Source organism: Cervus elaphus, chromosome 2 (genome assembly GCF_910594005.1).
Source record: "Cervus elaphus chromosome 2, mCerEla1.1, whole genome shotgun sequence".
NCBI classification, from domain to species: domain Eukaryota; kingdom Metazoa; phylum Chordata; class Mammalia; order Artiodactyla; family Cervidae; genus Cervus; species Cervus elaphus.
Genome location: NC_057816.1, coordinates 5,409,621 through 5,425,165, shown reverse-complemented (window position 1 = coordinate 5,425,165; position 15,545 = coordinate 5,409,621). Strand labels below are relative to the sequence as shown.

The 15,545-nt window shown below is 62.7% G+C and overlaps 1 protein-coding gene across 3 annotated transcripts; it reads left to right on the top strand.

Moving 5' to 3' along the window:
• The first annotated feature begins 2,732 nt into the window (after window positions 1-2,732).
• On the top strand, window positions 2,733-14,375 carry TCIRG1 (T cell immune regulator 1, ATPase H+ transporting V0 subunit a3). 3 transcript variants are annotated; one of them, XM_043924741.1, is made up of 20 exons: window positions 2,733-2,844; window positions 4,959-5,167; window positions 5,528-5,606; window positions 6,678-6,898; window positions 6,983-7,068; window positions 7,336-7,462; window positions 7,550-7,632; window positions 7,755-7,848; window positions 7,929-8,141; window positions 8,787-8,931; window positions 11,382-11,521; window positions 11,609-11,766; window positions 11,844-11,934; window positions 12,405-12,523; window positions 12,600-12,813; window positions 13,148-13,270; window positions 13,375-13,479; window positions 13,555-13,672; window positions 13,831-14,008; window positions 14,090-14,375. In XM_043924741.1, exons 2-20 carry the CDS (start codon window positions 5,051-5,053, stop codon window positions 14,166-14,168), a joined length of 2,490 nt encoding a protein of 829 aa, XP_043780676.1. In that variant the 5' UTR covers window positions 2,733-2,844; window positions 4,959-5,050; the 3' UTR covers window positions 14,169-14,375. The 3 variants fall into 3 exon arrangements, with proteins under 3 accessions (XP_043780676.1, XP_043780677.1, XP_043780675.1); XM_043924742.1 differs by having other exon boundaries at window positions 2,736-2,844; window positions 5,047-5,167; XM_043924740.1 differs by lacking the exon at window positions 4,959-5,167 and having other exon boundaries at window positions 2,767-2,844.
• Window positions 14,376-15,545: the final 1,170 nt, after the last annotated feature.

The window sequence follows — 15,545 nt, the reverse complement described above, 5'->3', positions numbered from 1 at the left end:
CCAGTTGGTGAGGCCGGGGCCTGTCCTCTCCTGAGGACCACCCACAGCTGAGACTCTTGAGAACCTAGAGCCTTCTGAGAAAGGGGGCTCTCCAGAAATAAGTTGGGCAAAGTCTCATTTGTCCAACCGCAGGCAGAAGTACATCAAGTAGCAGGAACTTGGAAAGGCCAGGGCATCCTTGCCAGGGGTGGAGGGGGGGAAGCCTGCTCTGGGGTAACAGTCACGAGGGGATGACACAAGCCCTGCTGCCCATGAGCTGGCTTTGCCTGTCCTCCAGCCACATCCCTTTTCCTCCCCAAGTTCCTCAGAGCAGACTGCTCGCGTGGCCTCTGCTGCTCAGGACTTCCTGCTTTGTAGCCCCAGCAAAGCGATGTGGTCCCTTCTGGGGACCAGTGCCAGTAGAATAGCCCCCACAACAACCCCTTCTGACTTGGTGCTGAGCGGTGTGAGAACATTTCAGTTCATTCTCAGCAGTGAGGAAGCTGGCTCAGAGAGGTGAAGTGACTTGCTCAAGGTCACACAGCTTGCATCTTGAGGAAAAAACTAACTGAGGTCTGAGAGAGCTCAAGAATTCCCTTCATCATTTCCAAAAGTGCTTTTTTACAAAACACTAATCTCCCCAGATGCATCTTAGAAGGGGGAGGGTGTTCTTTGGATCAGTAAGTGTAGGAAGTGCCCCAAGGGGCCTCCCCTGGGACAGGCTCTGCCCGGGAGCATATTCAAGGCTCTGAGAAGGCCTGCAGCAGAGAAGCCCAGACTTTGGCCAACTCATTCCTGGAGACCCCCCTTTCTCAGACCACCTGCTGACATAATGGGCCTGCTTACCAGGCCCTACTGGGCCATCTCCCAGGACCTGTGTGGTCCCACCACTGGCCAAGGTTTTGGGGACCTTACATCCCACAGGGTGGCTCAGAGGTAAGAAGTACAGGACCAGAAAGGACAACTTGAGCCGTGGCAGTGTCAAGGAGTCCAGGACTGTTAGTCCTGGCGGTTGCTGGCAGCAGGAACTCCAAAAAACAGGCCAGCTGTCAGAGGCAGGCTTGAATATCCTAAATCACTTCTAGTTTTGCTTTTTTTCAGACACAGCCAGTATTAGATGCTTGACATTGAGTCTGTCTGTACACAGGGAAATTGTTCACTCAGTCATGTCCAACTCTTTCTGACCCCATTAACTGCAGCACACCAGTCTTCCCCGTCTTTTCCCCATTTCCCAGAGTTTGCTTAAACTTACGTCCATTCATCCGATGATGCCATCCAACCGTTTTGCCCTCTGTTGCCCCCTTCTCCTGCCCTCAATCTTTTCCAGCATTGGGGTCTTTCCTAATGAGTTGGCTCTTTGCATCAGGTGGCCAAAGTATTGGAGCTTCAGCATCAGTCCTTCCAATGAATATTCAGGGTTGATTTCCTTTAGGATTGAATGATTTGATCTCCTTGCTGTCCAAGGGATTCTCAAGAGTCTTCTCTAGCACCACATATGAACCTGTCCAGCCCCTGACTTAATTCCTTCCCTCACTGCCGGGTCAGAGTGCAGCTCTTAAGGCCATTTTGAACCATGTTAAGAGTTCCAGTTTGCTATAACATAGGAAGCACTGACCTGAGGCCCCCAGTGGCACTCAGTTCAGTTGTGTTGAAGTTTCTCCTTGAAAGTAACCCTACCAAAAGTGTCTCCTACTCTTCCGAAGACACCTTGGCTGTGACTCAGTTTCCAGCCCCCAGCTCTGGGGCTCCATTTGCCCACCCCTCAGAGACCCTTGGGCTTCCCTTATAGCTCAGTTGGGAGAGAATCTACCTGCAATGCAGGAGACCCAGGTTCAATTCCTGGGTCGAGAAGATCCCCTGGAGAAGGAAATGGCCACCCACTCCAGTATTCTTGCCTGGAGAATCTCATGGACAGAGGAGCCTGGCGGGCTACCGTCCATGGGGTCACAAGAGTTGGATATGACTTCGCGACTACACCACCACCACCACCACAAGAGGCCCTTCCTCTGCTGGGGGTTCAAGGATCACCAGATCTGACGGGCCCCAGTGGGTACAGTCTTGGCCCGTCCAAAGTGCAGGCAGCTGGACAGTGGTGACCCACAGGCTGGGACCGGACAGGCTGCATGAAGCTAATTAGGAGTAAGGACACAGGGACAAGTCCAGTCACAGGAGGAGCGCCAGTGAGGGCAGAGCACTCCCCGGTGCCTGCTGGCTGCGGTCTGCCGCCTGGCCCTCGGGGTCCTGCTGCCTCTGAGGGAAGAGGCTCAGAGAAGGCCAGCCGCCCACCCAAGGGCCCAGAGCACTGGGCCTGGAGTCCAGGCGGGTGCTCAGAAACAGGAAGATAGAAGGACCTGTGTGACTACAGCCTCACTCAAGAGGGAAGGGGTCCCAGAGGTGGGGACACGTGGGTCCGGCCTGGGGCCCGAGCGTACTGGGGGGTCTTGTCAGCCACAGGCCCAGGTGGTGGAGGTCCCGACATGTAGCCCCTGGGCCTGGGCTGGGCACCTCCCCACATCCCAGCCTTGTAGAAGTGCACGGTGGACGCCAGTGTCTGCCCTGGGGTCTGGGCCTCCTCGCCCAGATTTAGGCGGCTCACGGCTCTGAACGGTTTCCCACCTGGGGGGCGAGCAAGCGAGGGCCCAGCCCGAGGCCTGCCTCCCACCCGCCCTCGGCCGGGGCTCGCGCACCCGCTCCAGGACTCCGGGGGCGGGTCCGGGGCGGCCTGGGGGCGGGGCTTCCATGGCTCCGCCCCTCCCGGCCCCGCCTGTGGGGAAAAGTGAGTTGCGTGGGCGCCGCGGAGGCAGAGAGAAGTTGAGCCAGGAGATCCGAGTGGAGTCGAGCGGTGCCGCGTGCGGCCGACCCGGGGTGAGTGCCCCAGAGCAGGCTGCGGGCCCCTCCGCTCTGCCTGCCGCCCTCGCTTCCCTCCGCCCCGGAAGGGAGTCTTGGCGCCCCCACCCGTGTGGTTCAGTAGAGGCAGCTCAGTCCGCAGGCCCGCGGGTGTCAGCCCTCGTTGGGGGGTGGGGGGTGGGGGTGCACAGATGCGACTCAGAGGAGGAAGAGGAGGAGAATGGGGGTGTTAACAGCCTGTGATCCCTCGTATTGAGCTCTGCTGGGCCAGGCTCTCCTCAGAGCTTTCTCTGCTGCATCTTCTTGGGAGGGAGGAACCCATTCTACAGATGTGGAAACTGAGGCCCAACCCAACGAGGAAGAGGCAGAGTTAGAAGAGAGTGCAGACCCTCGCCCGCAGCGCGGCTCATCGTGGCGAGCCAGGGTCTCAGAGGAGAGGTGTCTGGGGAACTGGCCTTAGCCTCCAGCCTCCCAAGGGAGGAGGTGGGGGGGCACAAAAGTGACTAGTCTGGACCCTGAAGGACCTCGGCCCCTTCATTTGCTCTGTAAATGTCGCGGGTGTGGGTCCTGGCCCAGGCAGGGGCCAAGGTAGAGGAGGGGGAGGGGATGAGCCGGTGGAAGGCTGAAACCCCAGGGGAGGGGTCTGACCAGGTCTCTGGACTCCTGTGCTGACCACCCAAGGGGAGGGCCAGGCCCCGTGGCCCTGTGAGCCGGGTACCAGGCCAGACTGGTCACAGCAGCTGTCCTGGACTGCTGCCCACCGAGATCCCGGATCTAGCTCCCTGCAACCCCTCATTTGGCCAGCCCCGCCTTGCAGGGAGCCTGGGGCAAAGAAAAACCCTCCCTCTGAGGACACACTTCAGGCCGGAACTTCCAAACCTGCAGCCCGGAGACCGGGCTCCTGCCTGACTTGGCCATCTGCTGACCCGTCTATAAAACAGGGGTACAGTGCCCCTCACCTCCAAGGCCTGCTGTTAGTTTTAATTGAGGTAGTGGAGGTGAGGAGGTACATGGGGACCCTGGTTATTTTTATCTCCTCACCAGGTCCTGCTTCTGCTGAGTGGCCGAGTCCCGTTCACCCAAAGAGGAAGTGGAGGCTCAGAGAGGGTGGGAGAGTCCCCCAAGGACACACAGCTAACCCCAGCTTGGGCAGGGCTCAGAGCCTCTGTCCCTGGGCCGTCTGCTCACCCTCCCCTATTCAGGGCCCCCAGCCGTCTCTCGCCATTCTCTCCAGCTGGGGAAGGGGCTGCTTTTCCTATTTACTCTTAAGTTAACCAGACCCAGGGGAGGAAGTGACCCGCTAGCGCGCCAAACGTTCACCCTCAGCGGGGCCCTCGCCTGGCCCTGCCCCTTTCCCACCTCAATGGAAGAGCTAAGGAAATGGAGTCCCACAGAGGGGCCGGGGCCGGCCTTGGGCCCCCAGGGCAGCAGCCGTCAAGTCCTGGCCTGTGGGCTGAGTGTCCACAGGGCCCATTGGAGGCCAGGGGAGCCTCCCCCGCCGACATTGGAGCAGGGCCCCCACCAGGCCCTTCCTGCCCATTCAGTTTCCATAGTTTCACTTTCGGTGGTTTCGACACCTGGAGGACTCCTCCCGGGGCTGCGGTTGGGCTGCCCAGGCCCCAGGGGAAGGTCCTCTGTGCTCAGAGGCCCTGCCTGTCCACGGAGTCTTCCCCAAGGCCCAGGGGTGGCCCCCACCCCCTCAGCACACGGATGCCGCAGGACAGAGGCAGGCTCCGACTGCCCAAGGGGACAGGCCAGACCTCAGCCCCACGTCCTTGTCATGGATATGCCCTGGGGTGGAAAGGCGAGGGCTCCCCCTGGCCACGGCGGGTCAGGGGGCCAGCGCTGGAGGTGGCCTTTGACCTGGGGCCCTGAAGAGGTGAGGGCAGGTCACGGAGAGGGGACAACAAGAGAGGGGGCCAGGTGTGAGAAAAGCCAGTGTCGCCAGGAGCTGGGGGTGCAGGGGTCTCAGACAAGTCAGACCCAGCTGGGAAGGAGCTTGGTGTTGGACTCTGGGTCTGGCCGTGGCGTCAGCTGCGCCGCCTACTTCTGGTGTGACCTCAGCACCCGCTGCGCCGCCCTGGGCCTCAGTTTCCCCATCTGTCAGATGGGGTGATCACAGCACCTTGCAGGATCATAGGAGCGTGGAGTTCCTAGGCGGTGGGCAGCTGCCTGTCTCCTGCCTCCCAGCCTGAGCTCCCAGGCCTGCCTGCCCCGCAGGACCATGGGCTCCATGTTCCGGAGCGAGGAGGTGGCACTGGTCCAGCTCTTCCTGCCCACGGCTGCTGCCTACACCTGCGTGAGCCAGCTCGGGGAGCTGGGCCTGGTGGAGTTCAGGGATGTGAGTGGGGCTGGGATGGGTGTGGGGGGAGGCCTCATCCCTGGGCATCCCAGAGGGTGGACCATCACCCTGTTCTGACCCCCTGCCCAGCTCAAATCCCAGCGGCCTCTGTCCCTGGGTACTCTGTTCTCAAGAAGGCTGGCTTTACTCACGCTTGCCCCAGCCTGGGTTCAGCCAGGCCTCCTCGGCCCTGGTCCACGTGGGGCTTGGTTGTCCTCAGCTGGGCATCGAGAGGGTCATGGTGTGGTCAGCACCTTTTGGGGGAGGCAGCTATGGCCTAAGGAGAGCCAGCCTGGCCCTCGTGGGGGACCTCCTTGGCCCCCCGGCCTGGAATACTGATCCCTCCATGCACAACCACAGCTCAACGCCTCGGTGAGTGCCTTCCAGAGACGCTTCGTGGTGGATGTTCGGCGCTGCGAAGAGTTGGAGAAGACCTTCAGTGAGTTGGCCCTGGGCCTGCACACCCCAGGCAGGCTTCCTGGAGGAGGTGCCAGTGGAGCTTAGTCTGAAAGGAAGAGTCCCAGGCACCCAGTTGGAAGGCAGAGAAGGGAGGGCCAGGCCAGGGCAGCTGGGATCTGTGGGGTGTTCCTGAGTGAGCTGAGCTGATGCCCAGGCCAGGGTTTGGACGAGCCCTTGAGCGCCGAGTGAGAACTCAGGACATCATCCTGCAGATGCTGAGCACCACCTGTAGGTCTCTAAGCAGGAGAGAAGCATGGACAGAACTTTCTCTGCTGCCGGTGGACTGGGGTGAGCAGAGGCCACCAATCTTGGCTCGGTGCCCCAAGGAGTAGCTTTTCCTTGGACCTGGGCAAGAAGGACCCCTGCCCTAGGCTGTGTTCCAGAAACCCCTACCAGGAGGACCCGGCACGGTGGGAGGACAGAGCGTCTGGTTAATGGTTGGCTTGCCTGATGGGTTTTAAGTACTCAGGCAAGTCCTCCGTGGGCCTACATGCAAGCTGCTCTCCGAGGCCCTGCAGTGCTAGGCCGCCTGCCGGGAGACCGCTGTTGGACCCAGGCCAGGGGCTGGGGAAAGAGGGAGAGCAGCCCAGAAGAGCCCCAGGGCAGGGAAGCAAAGTAAACACACAGGGGTGGACGTTTAGCCTGAGGTTTTCCTGGGGTCTTCGACTCAGTGAATCAGTTGGCTGGTGGCCAGGGGAATTTGAGGTGACGTTTGGAATCCCCTAGATGTTAGCCAGCCCTTGGCTGTGTGTGCGCTCAGTTGCTCAGTCATGTCTGACTCTTTGTGACCCCATGGACTGCAGCCCACCAGGCTCCTCTGTCCATGGAATTCTCCAGGACAGATTACTGGAGTGGGTTGCCATTTCCTCCTCCAGGGGATCTTTCCGACCCAGGGATCGAACCTGGGTCTCCGGTGTCCGCTGCACTGGCAGGAGGAATTCTTTGCCTGATGAACTGCTGGGGAAGCCTTCCAGCCCTTGGCTAGTAGCAGCCATTAGCTGGTGGCGGCCCCCGAGCGGTGCTCCCTGACACCCCTCCCCTCCGCACCCAGCCTTCCTGCAGGAGGAGGTGCGGCGGGCTGGGCTGACGCTGCCTCTGCCCGAAGGGGGGCTGCCGGCGCCCCCGCCCCGCGACCTTCTGCGCATCCAGGAGGAGACTGATCGCCTGGCTCAGGAGCTCCGGGACGTGCGGGGCAACCAGCAGGCCCTGCGGGCCCAGTGGCACCAACTGCAGCTCCACTCGGCTGTGCTGGGCCAGGGCCACAGCCCCCCGGTCAGTGTAGCCCCCCGGGCGGGGGTGCAGGGCAGGGGTGCCAGGCCCCCCAGGCTGGGGCTCACGGTGCCTCTCGGCTCCTAGTCGGCAGCCACGCACATAGATGGGCCGTCGGAAAGGACCCCCCTGCTCCAGGCCCCCGGAGGGCCGCACCAGGACCTAAGGGTCAAGTAAGTGAGGGGCAGCTTGGCGCTTTTTCCGATCAGCGCAGACTCCCTGTCCAGTGCTCCCTCAGACTGTCCCCTGCCTCCTCCTCCCTCAGGCCTGGGATTCCCCTTGGCCCACGTGTTTCTTCCCCTCCTAGCTGTGTGTGCGCCGGGTGGGCTTCTGCCTACCCCGTGGGGGTGAGGGGTGGTGTGCCTGGCCCGGATGGGGAGGCGGGGTGGAGGGGAGGGGAGGTCGGCGCAACCCCTGCCCAGCCCCGCCTGGCCCCGCAGCTTCGTGGCCGGTGCGGTGGAACCCCACAAGGCCGCAGCCCTGGAGCGCCTGCTCTGGAGGGCCTGCCGCGGCTTCCTCATCGCCAGCTTCCGGGAGACGGAGCAGCAGCTGGAGGACCCGGTGACGGTGTGCAGGCGCGGGCGGGGGGCGGCCTGGGTGGGGGTGCGCCCCCCGGGGTGGGGACTGCAGGGTGACCTGGGCCCCCCTCCGCAGGGTGAGCCTGCCACGTGGATGACCTTCCTCATCTCCTACTGGGGCGGGCAGATTGGGCAGAAGATCCGCAAGATCACTGACTGGTGAGCCCCCCGGGGCCCTGGGTGTCCCCCCCCACCCTTGACGCTGAGCCCACACCATCCTCCACACTCATGCGGGCGCGGCCTGGACCCCGGGCCCCGCTCACCACCCGGCTCCCTGCCAGCTTCCACTGCCACGTCTTCCCATTCGCGGAGGAGGCGGCGGCCCGGCGCGCGGCCCTGCAGCAGCTGCAACAGCAGAGCCAGGAGCTGCAGGAGGTGGGTGCCCGCGGCCGAGGTGGACCTCCGGCCGCCACCCCGCCGGCCCACCGCCCCCCTGACCGCCGCTCTGGCCACAGGTCCTGGGGGAGACGGAGCGCTTCCTAAGCCAGGTGCTGGGCCGTGTGCAGAGGCTGCTGCCGCCCTGGCAGGTGCAGATCCGCAAGATGAAGGCCGTGTACCTGGCCCTCAACCAGTGCAGCGTGAGCTCCACGCACAAGTGCCTCATCGCCGAGGCCTGGTGTGCCACACGCGACCTGCCCGCCCTGCAGCAGGCTCTGCAGGACAGCTCGGTGAGTGGGGGTGGGGGGCCTCCCCCCCGCCCCACTGCCAGGCAGGGGCTCCTCCTCACAACACGCTTCCCATTCCCCGTGCCATGGGTGTGCTGCCTTTCCCGGGGCTCACCCTCCTCCAGGGAGTCCTCCAGGATGACTCTGGCCCCGCAAGCCCCCTCCCCACCCCCACTTCTCCCTGAGGCCCTGGGATGGGCCGTCGTACCCTGTGGGCCGTGCTGGGTGTTAGAACCATGTTGAGATCCAGGCTCTGCAGGCCCTGGCCCTGTGACCTTGGGCTGATTGGAGGGAGCCTTGGGCTCATCTGTGAAATGGGTGTGCTGACCCTGCCTGCAGGGGGTGGCCACGGTAGGCAGGGTCACCGGTGGCAACAAGGGGCTTGCTCTCCCCAGCCACCTGGATGGGGAGAAGCATGCTTGTGTCTCCCAAGTGACTTCTGGGCCAGTCTCTGGCCATCTCTAAAGCCTCCTGAACAGGGGGCAGGTGGGGCTGGTCATCCGGTTTCACAGGGAGAGAAGGGGCTGCCCCGGGTGAGTCCCCACAGTGCTCTGCCTCTCCAGCTCTGCCTGGCTGGGGAGGTCCGAGGCCCCTGCATTCAGCCTTCTCTGTCTGTCTGTCTGTCTGTCTGCCTGCTGGGTGCCCCAGAGCGAGGCGGGTGTGAGCGCCGTGGTTCACTGCATCCCCTGCCGGGACATGCCCCCCACGCTCATCCGTACCAACCGCTTCACGGCCAGCTTCCAGGGCATCGTGGACGCCTACGGTGTGGGCCGCTACCAGGAGGTCAACCCCGGTGAGGGCCGCCGCCTCCCGCAGCCCCGGCCTTCGGGAGGGTCAGCTGCTGCCCTGGGTGGAAGGCTGGCAGGGCTGCGTCTCCATGCTGGGGCTGCCCCAGCCTCCTGGGATGAGACACGCTCTGCTTCTCATGCTCTCAGGGGGCGCCTTGGGGCCTCGAGTTTATCCCCAGAAAACCCCACCTTGTTACACGTACAAGGGAGCCAGCTGAGTTGTGCAAAGAACAGTAGTTTTGCAGTAGGAGTGGCCCGGGTTTGAGATCCTACTTGCTTACTTTGATGAGTTTTTTAGCTTCTCTGAGCCTCAGTTTCCTCATCTGCAAAATGGAGATAACGGTTCAGCTCTGAGCAGTCTTGGGAAGATGAATGGTCACCAAAGGTTGCAAACCAGTTGCCCACGAGGCCAGAATCAGTCTGCTGGTGTGTTTTGTTTGGCCACGTTGTCCAGACATGTTGAAAGGTTTGAGTTGGGTACAGCCCTAGGTCAGGTTTTCCCAGAAGCAGATCCTGAGGTGGGGTCTCTGGTGCAAGTGGTCTCTTAAGAGAGGTGCTCCCGGGAGAAACCAGTAAGGGACCTCAAGGGGATGGGGAGGCATGCGGGGAAGGGACGGCTGAGCAGGGCCAGGCCTGGGTGAAGTCCGGCCACACTGGAGCGTGTCTGTCTCAAGGCCGACGAGCAGGGCTTCCACATCCAGCGCCCTCAGTTGTCAGCCAGCCCTGGTGGGCGGGCAGCGAGGCTGTCAGCTCCTGGCACTTCCCGGGTGCTCACCAGCCTGGCAAGGCTGCTGCTTGTAGACTGGTGCACCCAGCAGGGGCCCACATAGAGCTGCCAAGGGCCCCGTGCCACCCGGGCCGCACGTCTGCTGCAAGTACCAGGGAGTTTTGGCAAAAGTCTGCATTTTCCTAAGACTTTGGCAAAAAGTGAGAGATTTGGCAGCATGGTGCCCGCCCCCAGGAGGCTGGAGCTGGGTGTGGCCACCCCTCCTGTTTGGGTCCATCCTGGGGCCAGCGGGCACTGGCTCCCTCTCTCCCTGGCCCTGGCCACCTTCCCGAGGCCCGTGGGACCTGGCCTGTCACCCGCCCGGTCCCTCTCCTTCCAGACAGCACTCCCCCTGAGGCAGGCTGGCTGCCGTGTGCCCAGTGGCCCAGCGTCCCCAGTGTCGCTGGGTGAGGGCTGCAGGGCGTCTCCGTGTGAGCCCGGAGGAGAGGTCTGGGGGTGAAGCGTGAGGAGGGCCCTTTCAGGAGTGGGACTTAGTCCGATGCCAGGGAGGGGTCCTGCCTCACCCAGTGGGCAGGAGAAAGGGTTTGGGAACCCCAAGGTGGTACGAGCAGGACCTGAGGGTGGAATCTGAGGCTGTGTGGACCGAGGCCTGGATCGCATGTCCTCTGGGGCCTGCTGACCCTCCAGGACAGCACCTGGGAGCTTGATGTGCGCTCCTCCCACCCGTTTCGACTGCCCGTAGTTCCTCTGCCTTGGCAGGTGGCAGTCTGCTTGGAGCAGTCTGATCCCCAGATATCCACGGCTGCTGATGTGCCCCCAGCTCTCAGCAATAGCTCTGGGGAGGTATTCATTTGCTCGGGCTGCCGTAACGGAGCATCCCCGATGGGTTGGCTTCAACAGTAGGTATTTATCATCTCTCCATTCTGGAGTCTGGAAACCTGAGATCAGGGTGTTGGCAGGGCTGGTTCCTCCTGAGAGCTTGAGGGGGCTTCTGTTAAGGCCTCTCTCCTTGGCTGGCAGGCAGCCGTCTTCACGTTCGCATGGCCTTCTCCAGTGTCTGTGTCTAAGGTCCAAATTCACCCATTCTCTAAGGGCAGCAGTCATATTCGATTAGGACCCACTCTACTGACCTCGTTTTCACTTGGTTACATCTGTAAAGATTGGATCTCCAAATGAGGTCACTTTCTAAGGAGCTGGGGGTTATGACTCCAACCTACCTTTGTGGGGGCGGGGTGCACAATTCGACCCATAACTGGGATGTGCATTAGAATCCTAACATCTGTGAGAAATTCTCCCTATTTGCTAAAGGGAAGCTAAGGCCCCAAAGATGAAGTGACCAACTTGGCCTTCTGGAACTTGCCACGGGCCAGCCAGGACTTCCACTGGGCTCTCTGTGCTTCTGCTTAAAGCTCTTTTCATAAATAATAGCTAGAACTAATGAGTTTATATTGCTTATTTATGGCCTGCTGTCTCATTTTTAATAGCCCCAGAAAGTAGTGGTATTGTTATCTCCATTTTGCCCATGGGTAGATGGAGGTTCAGAGAGGTTAAGACACTAGCCAAAGTTTGCACAGCTAGTAGATGGCTGGCTCTTGCATGCGGGCAAGTGGTGTGGCGGCCCTGCCCGGCAAACACCACCTTTGTGTCTCCTGAGGCCCTGGACCCTGGCTTGGGGGCCTCTCTACAGGGCCGGGGTCCTGGCTGACAGTGTGGCCCGTCTGCCCACAGCGCCCTACACCATCATCACCTTCCCCTTCCTCTTTGCTGTCATGTTTGGTGACGTGGGCCACGGGCTGCTGATGTTCCTCTTTGCCCTGGCCATGGTGCTGGCCGAGAACCAGCCGGCTGTGAAGTCAGCACAGAACGAGGTGAGGGGTGGCGGGGGGCTGGGGGTTGGGGGAGAAGCAGGGTGCAGGCATGGCTGGGGCCGGCTCTCACCATACCCACACCCCCAGATCTGGAGGACCTTCTTCGGGGGCCGCTACCTGCTGCTGCTCATGGGCCTGTTCTCCGTCTATACCGGCTTCATCTACAACGAGTGCTTTAGCCGCGCCACAGCCATCTTCCCCTCGGGCTGGAGCGTGGCAGCCATGGCCAACCAGTCCGGCTGGAGGTGAGGCCCGGCCACTCCCCTACTGCAGTCCTGAGGCCCCTGGGCCCCTGACCGCCCCCTCCCCGCTCTTGTCACAGCGATGCCTTCCTGGCCCAGCACCAGCTGCTTGCCCTGGACCCCAATGTCACCGGCGTCTTCCTGGGACCCTACCCCTTCGGCATCGACCCTGTGAGTTCTGGCCATCTGTCTGGGGTGGTGTGGGCGGGAGGGTGGGTTGGGGCTCTCCGCTCAGGGTCCCCCAGACCAGGGCCTGCCTGGCAGGGCCCACACTGCGGCCACTTGAAAAGCAGAGAAGTGAGTCCTGATAAGGACAGTGTTCTGTGCCAGGCAGGCACCGTTCTGAGGCCTTGTTGAAATGATTTTGTGTCCAGTCCTTGTGACAACTCCATGGAGTGCATGCCAGTGCACACTCTCCCCGTTTCATACATGAGGAAGCTGAGGGTACATGCCCAGAGTTGCCCGGCCAGGAGGAACTGGGGTAGGGGCCCAGGCTGTGCTCCTAACCATGCCGCTCTGCTGCCCCTCATCGGGTGGGTGACGGATTGTGCAGGGGGCCCTGGAGGGGCACACACAGGCCGATGAGAGTGACTCGGGTGGGGAGGCCCCTTTGTGACCCCCTGGCCCTCCTGCTCCCCCAGGTCTGGAGCCTGGCGGTCAACCACCTGAGCTTCCTCAACTCCTTCAAGATGAAGATGTCCGTCATCCTGGGGGTCACCCACATGACCTTCGGGGTGGTCCTGGGAGTCTTCAACCACGTGTGAGGGCCGGGGTCCTGGGGTTGGGGGGCCTGAGCAGGGCCAGAGTGGCCTGGTGACCCGACGCCCCTGCCCCAGGCACTTCGGCCAGTGGCACCGGCTGCTTCTGGAGACCCTCCCTGAGCTGGTCTTCCTGCTGGGGCTGTTCGGCTACCTGGTCTTCCTGGTCATCTACAAGTGGCTGTGCTTCACGGCCGACAGCGCTGCCACGGCCCCCAGCATCCTGATCCACTTCATCAACATGTTCCTCTTCTCGCGCAGCCCCACCAACCGGCCGCTCTTCCGGGGGCAGGTGGGCGGGGCCGGGCCGGTGGGCGGGGCCGGTGGGCGGGGGCGGGGCGGGGCCGGGTGGGCCCACCCCCACTACGGGGCCCCGCCCCTTGGTGGCAGGCTCCTGGTCTGAAAAGCGGGATGCAGACCTGAGGCCGTGAGACGAGGAGGGAGGTCGGAGGACCAGCAGAGATGGTCCAGCCGAGGGGGTGCTGGAAGCCTGGGGTGCCATCCTCCCAGAACTCCGTGTGGGGCGGCGTCCCTGCTCCGTGAGGGGCCCCGGCGGAGGAGTTGGGGGCAGGCTCCTTGGGCTCCGGGAACCGCGTGGCGCCCTGACTCCCGCCCCTCCCTCGCAGGAGGTGGTGCAGTCCACTCTGGTGGTCCTGGCCCTGGCCACGGTGCCCGTGCTGCTGCTGGGCACTCCGCTGTTCCTGCGCCGGAAGCACCAGCGCCGCCAGTCTCGGAGGCGGCGACCGCTGGTAGGGGCAGGGGAGGCGTGTGGACTGGGCGCGGAGGGTCGCGTCCAGGCCGTGAGAGCCCGCCTGGCCTGTGCGTCTGCTGATGCTGCTGCTCCCACCTCCAGGATGAGGACAAGGCCGGGCTTCTGGGCCAGCCCGACGTGTCTGTGGCCAGCCAGAACTCTGATGAGGAGAAGGCCGCATGCCCCGGGGACCAAGAGGAGGAAGAGGTGGGTGTGGGACTCCCTGGGTTGCAGGAGGCCAGCGACCCGGCTTGCCCCTCACTGCTGCCCGTCCCCCCCCAGTTTGTCCTGTCCGAGGTGTTCATGCACCAGGCCATCCACACCATCGAGTTCTGCCTCGGCTGCATCTCCAACACGGCCTCCTACCTGCGCCTCTGGGCCCTAAGCCTGGCCCATGCCCGTGAGTCCCGGCGCCTCCCCCCACACATCTCCTCCCGGCACTTCCCAGTGTCCCTGTCTGGAAAGGGGGGGTGGGGAGTGGGGTCCCCTGCTGACCCTCGGGGAGGATGGACTTTGGGACGCCGAGGCGGTTCCCACCGCTTCCTCCCTCACCTGCAGAACTGTCGGAGGTCCTGTGGGCCATGGTGATGCGAGTTGGCCTGGGCCTGGGCGGGGAGATGGGCGTGGAGGCCGTGGTGCTGGTCCCCGTCTTTGCCGCCTTCGCGGTGATGACCGTGGCCATCCTGCTGGTGATGGAGGGGCTCTCGGCCTTCCTGCACGCGCTGCGGCTGCACTGGTGAGAGGCCACGGGCTGGTGCGGGCAGCGCGGGGGGCGGGCTGGGGGGCAGGGGTCCTCACCAGCTCTCTCCTCCCCCAGGGTGGAGTTCCAGAACAAGTTCTACTCGGGCTCCGGCTACAAGCTGAGCCCCTTCACCTTTGCCGTGGAGGATGAGTAACGCCCACAACCTGCCCTTACTGCGCGGAGCAGGAAACAAATACCGAGGCCGTGGACTTCCCTGGTGGTTCAGCACTTAAGACCTCACGCTTCCAATACAGGGACGGTGCTTCCAATACAGTCCGATCCTTGTTCAGGGAACTATGATCCCAATGCCACACGGTGCGACCGAGTTAAAAAAATAATAAAAGACGAAGAAGGCCTAGGACCGGTGTCTTGGTCTTGTCTGAGAGGCAGGGCCTGGGAGGCTGGTGTGCAGGAGCCTGGGCTCTCGCTGGGCTGGTCCTTCCTCGGGAGCCTCTTCTGGTTTGAGGGACACCGTCCCAGCCTATGTCTCTCTGAGGTCTGTCTTTGCAGCTGAAGCTGATATGGGGTGTGGAGAGGTGGGAAGCACTGATCTAGGATCTGGGGCCTCAAGATGTCACCAGAGGCCCAGAAACACATCTGCAGGACCCCCAGACTCGGGGAACGGGGGAGAGGGCAGAACTAGGACAGATGACAGATGTGTCTAGCGCATTTTAGCTCAGGATGACTGTTGTCCCAGGCTGGACCAGGGGGAGTGAATGAGCTCCCTGTCCTTGGAGGTATGCAAACTGTAGGATGATGTCTCGGATACTCAGGGTGTGGAGGGAGGTGCTTGGCATGAATTGGCCAGATTCTCATGTCCTTATGCTGGCGCTGGCCACTGGCACTCACGAAGCTCTGGAGCAGAGAGCAGCCTGGGGCACTGTGTGACCCGCATTGCACAGGAGACAGTGCATCAGTCCATGGGGGATGGCGGGTCACACCCAAGGCCACCTTCCTGCAGATGTGGGCAGAGGCTGTCCAGGGCACCCCGAGTGTTGCCCAGGGCTCTGAGGGTCAAAAAAGGGCTGAACCGGACCCCACGCCCTGCCTCCCTTCCTGTCCCCAGAGGCCACCATCTTACCCGTTTCCCACCCCCCCCACCCTGGTGGGCAATCCTGCCCCCTGGTTGTCCAGCTGCTGGGGGAAGGTGGCACCCTGTGGGCGTCTCTGACCTGGGACCCACTGCTGGCTGGAGGGCAGAGCCAGTGCTTCCCAGAGGCCTCACACTCTTCTGCGGAGGAGCTGCCAAGTGGTTCTTCCGGCTGCAGGCCCCAGGAACAAAGGCTGCCTTGAAGGCAGAGACGCTCCGGGCACAGCGAGCAGGGAGGAGGCCCCACCACTGTGGCTCCATCTGGCCAGCTGCTGGGAGGAGCCTGTCCCTCTGGAGTCCAGGGCTGCCCCGGCTCAGGGCCCCAGGCCGCTGGGCTACAGCCCACATGCCTGGCAGAGACTCGGCTCCAAGAAAGAGAAGCATCTGGTTAGGAACAGAGGGCGGCGTGTGTCTCAGGAACTGGACTGAGCCCAGGACTCC

Coding starts and splice junctions, on each gene's coding strand:
- TCIRG1 (XM_043924741.1), top strand. CDS start 5,051: ATGGGCTCCATGTTCCGGAGCGAGGAGGTGGCACTGGTCCAGCTCTTC. Junction 7,849..7,928: donor AGAGCCAGGAGCTGCAGGAG/GTGGGTGCCCGC, acceptor CTCTGGCCACAG/GTCCTGGGGGAGACGGAGCG. Junction 13,271..13,374: donor CTCGGAGGCGGCGACCGCTG/GTAGGGGCAGGG, acceptor TCCCACCTCCAG/GATGAGGACAAGGCCGGGCT.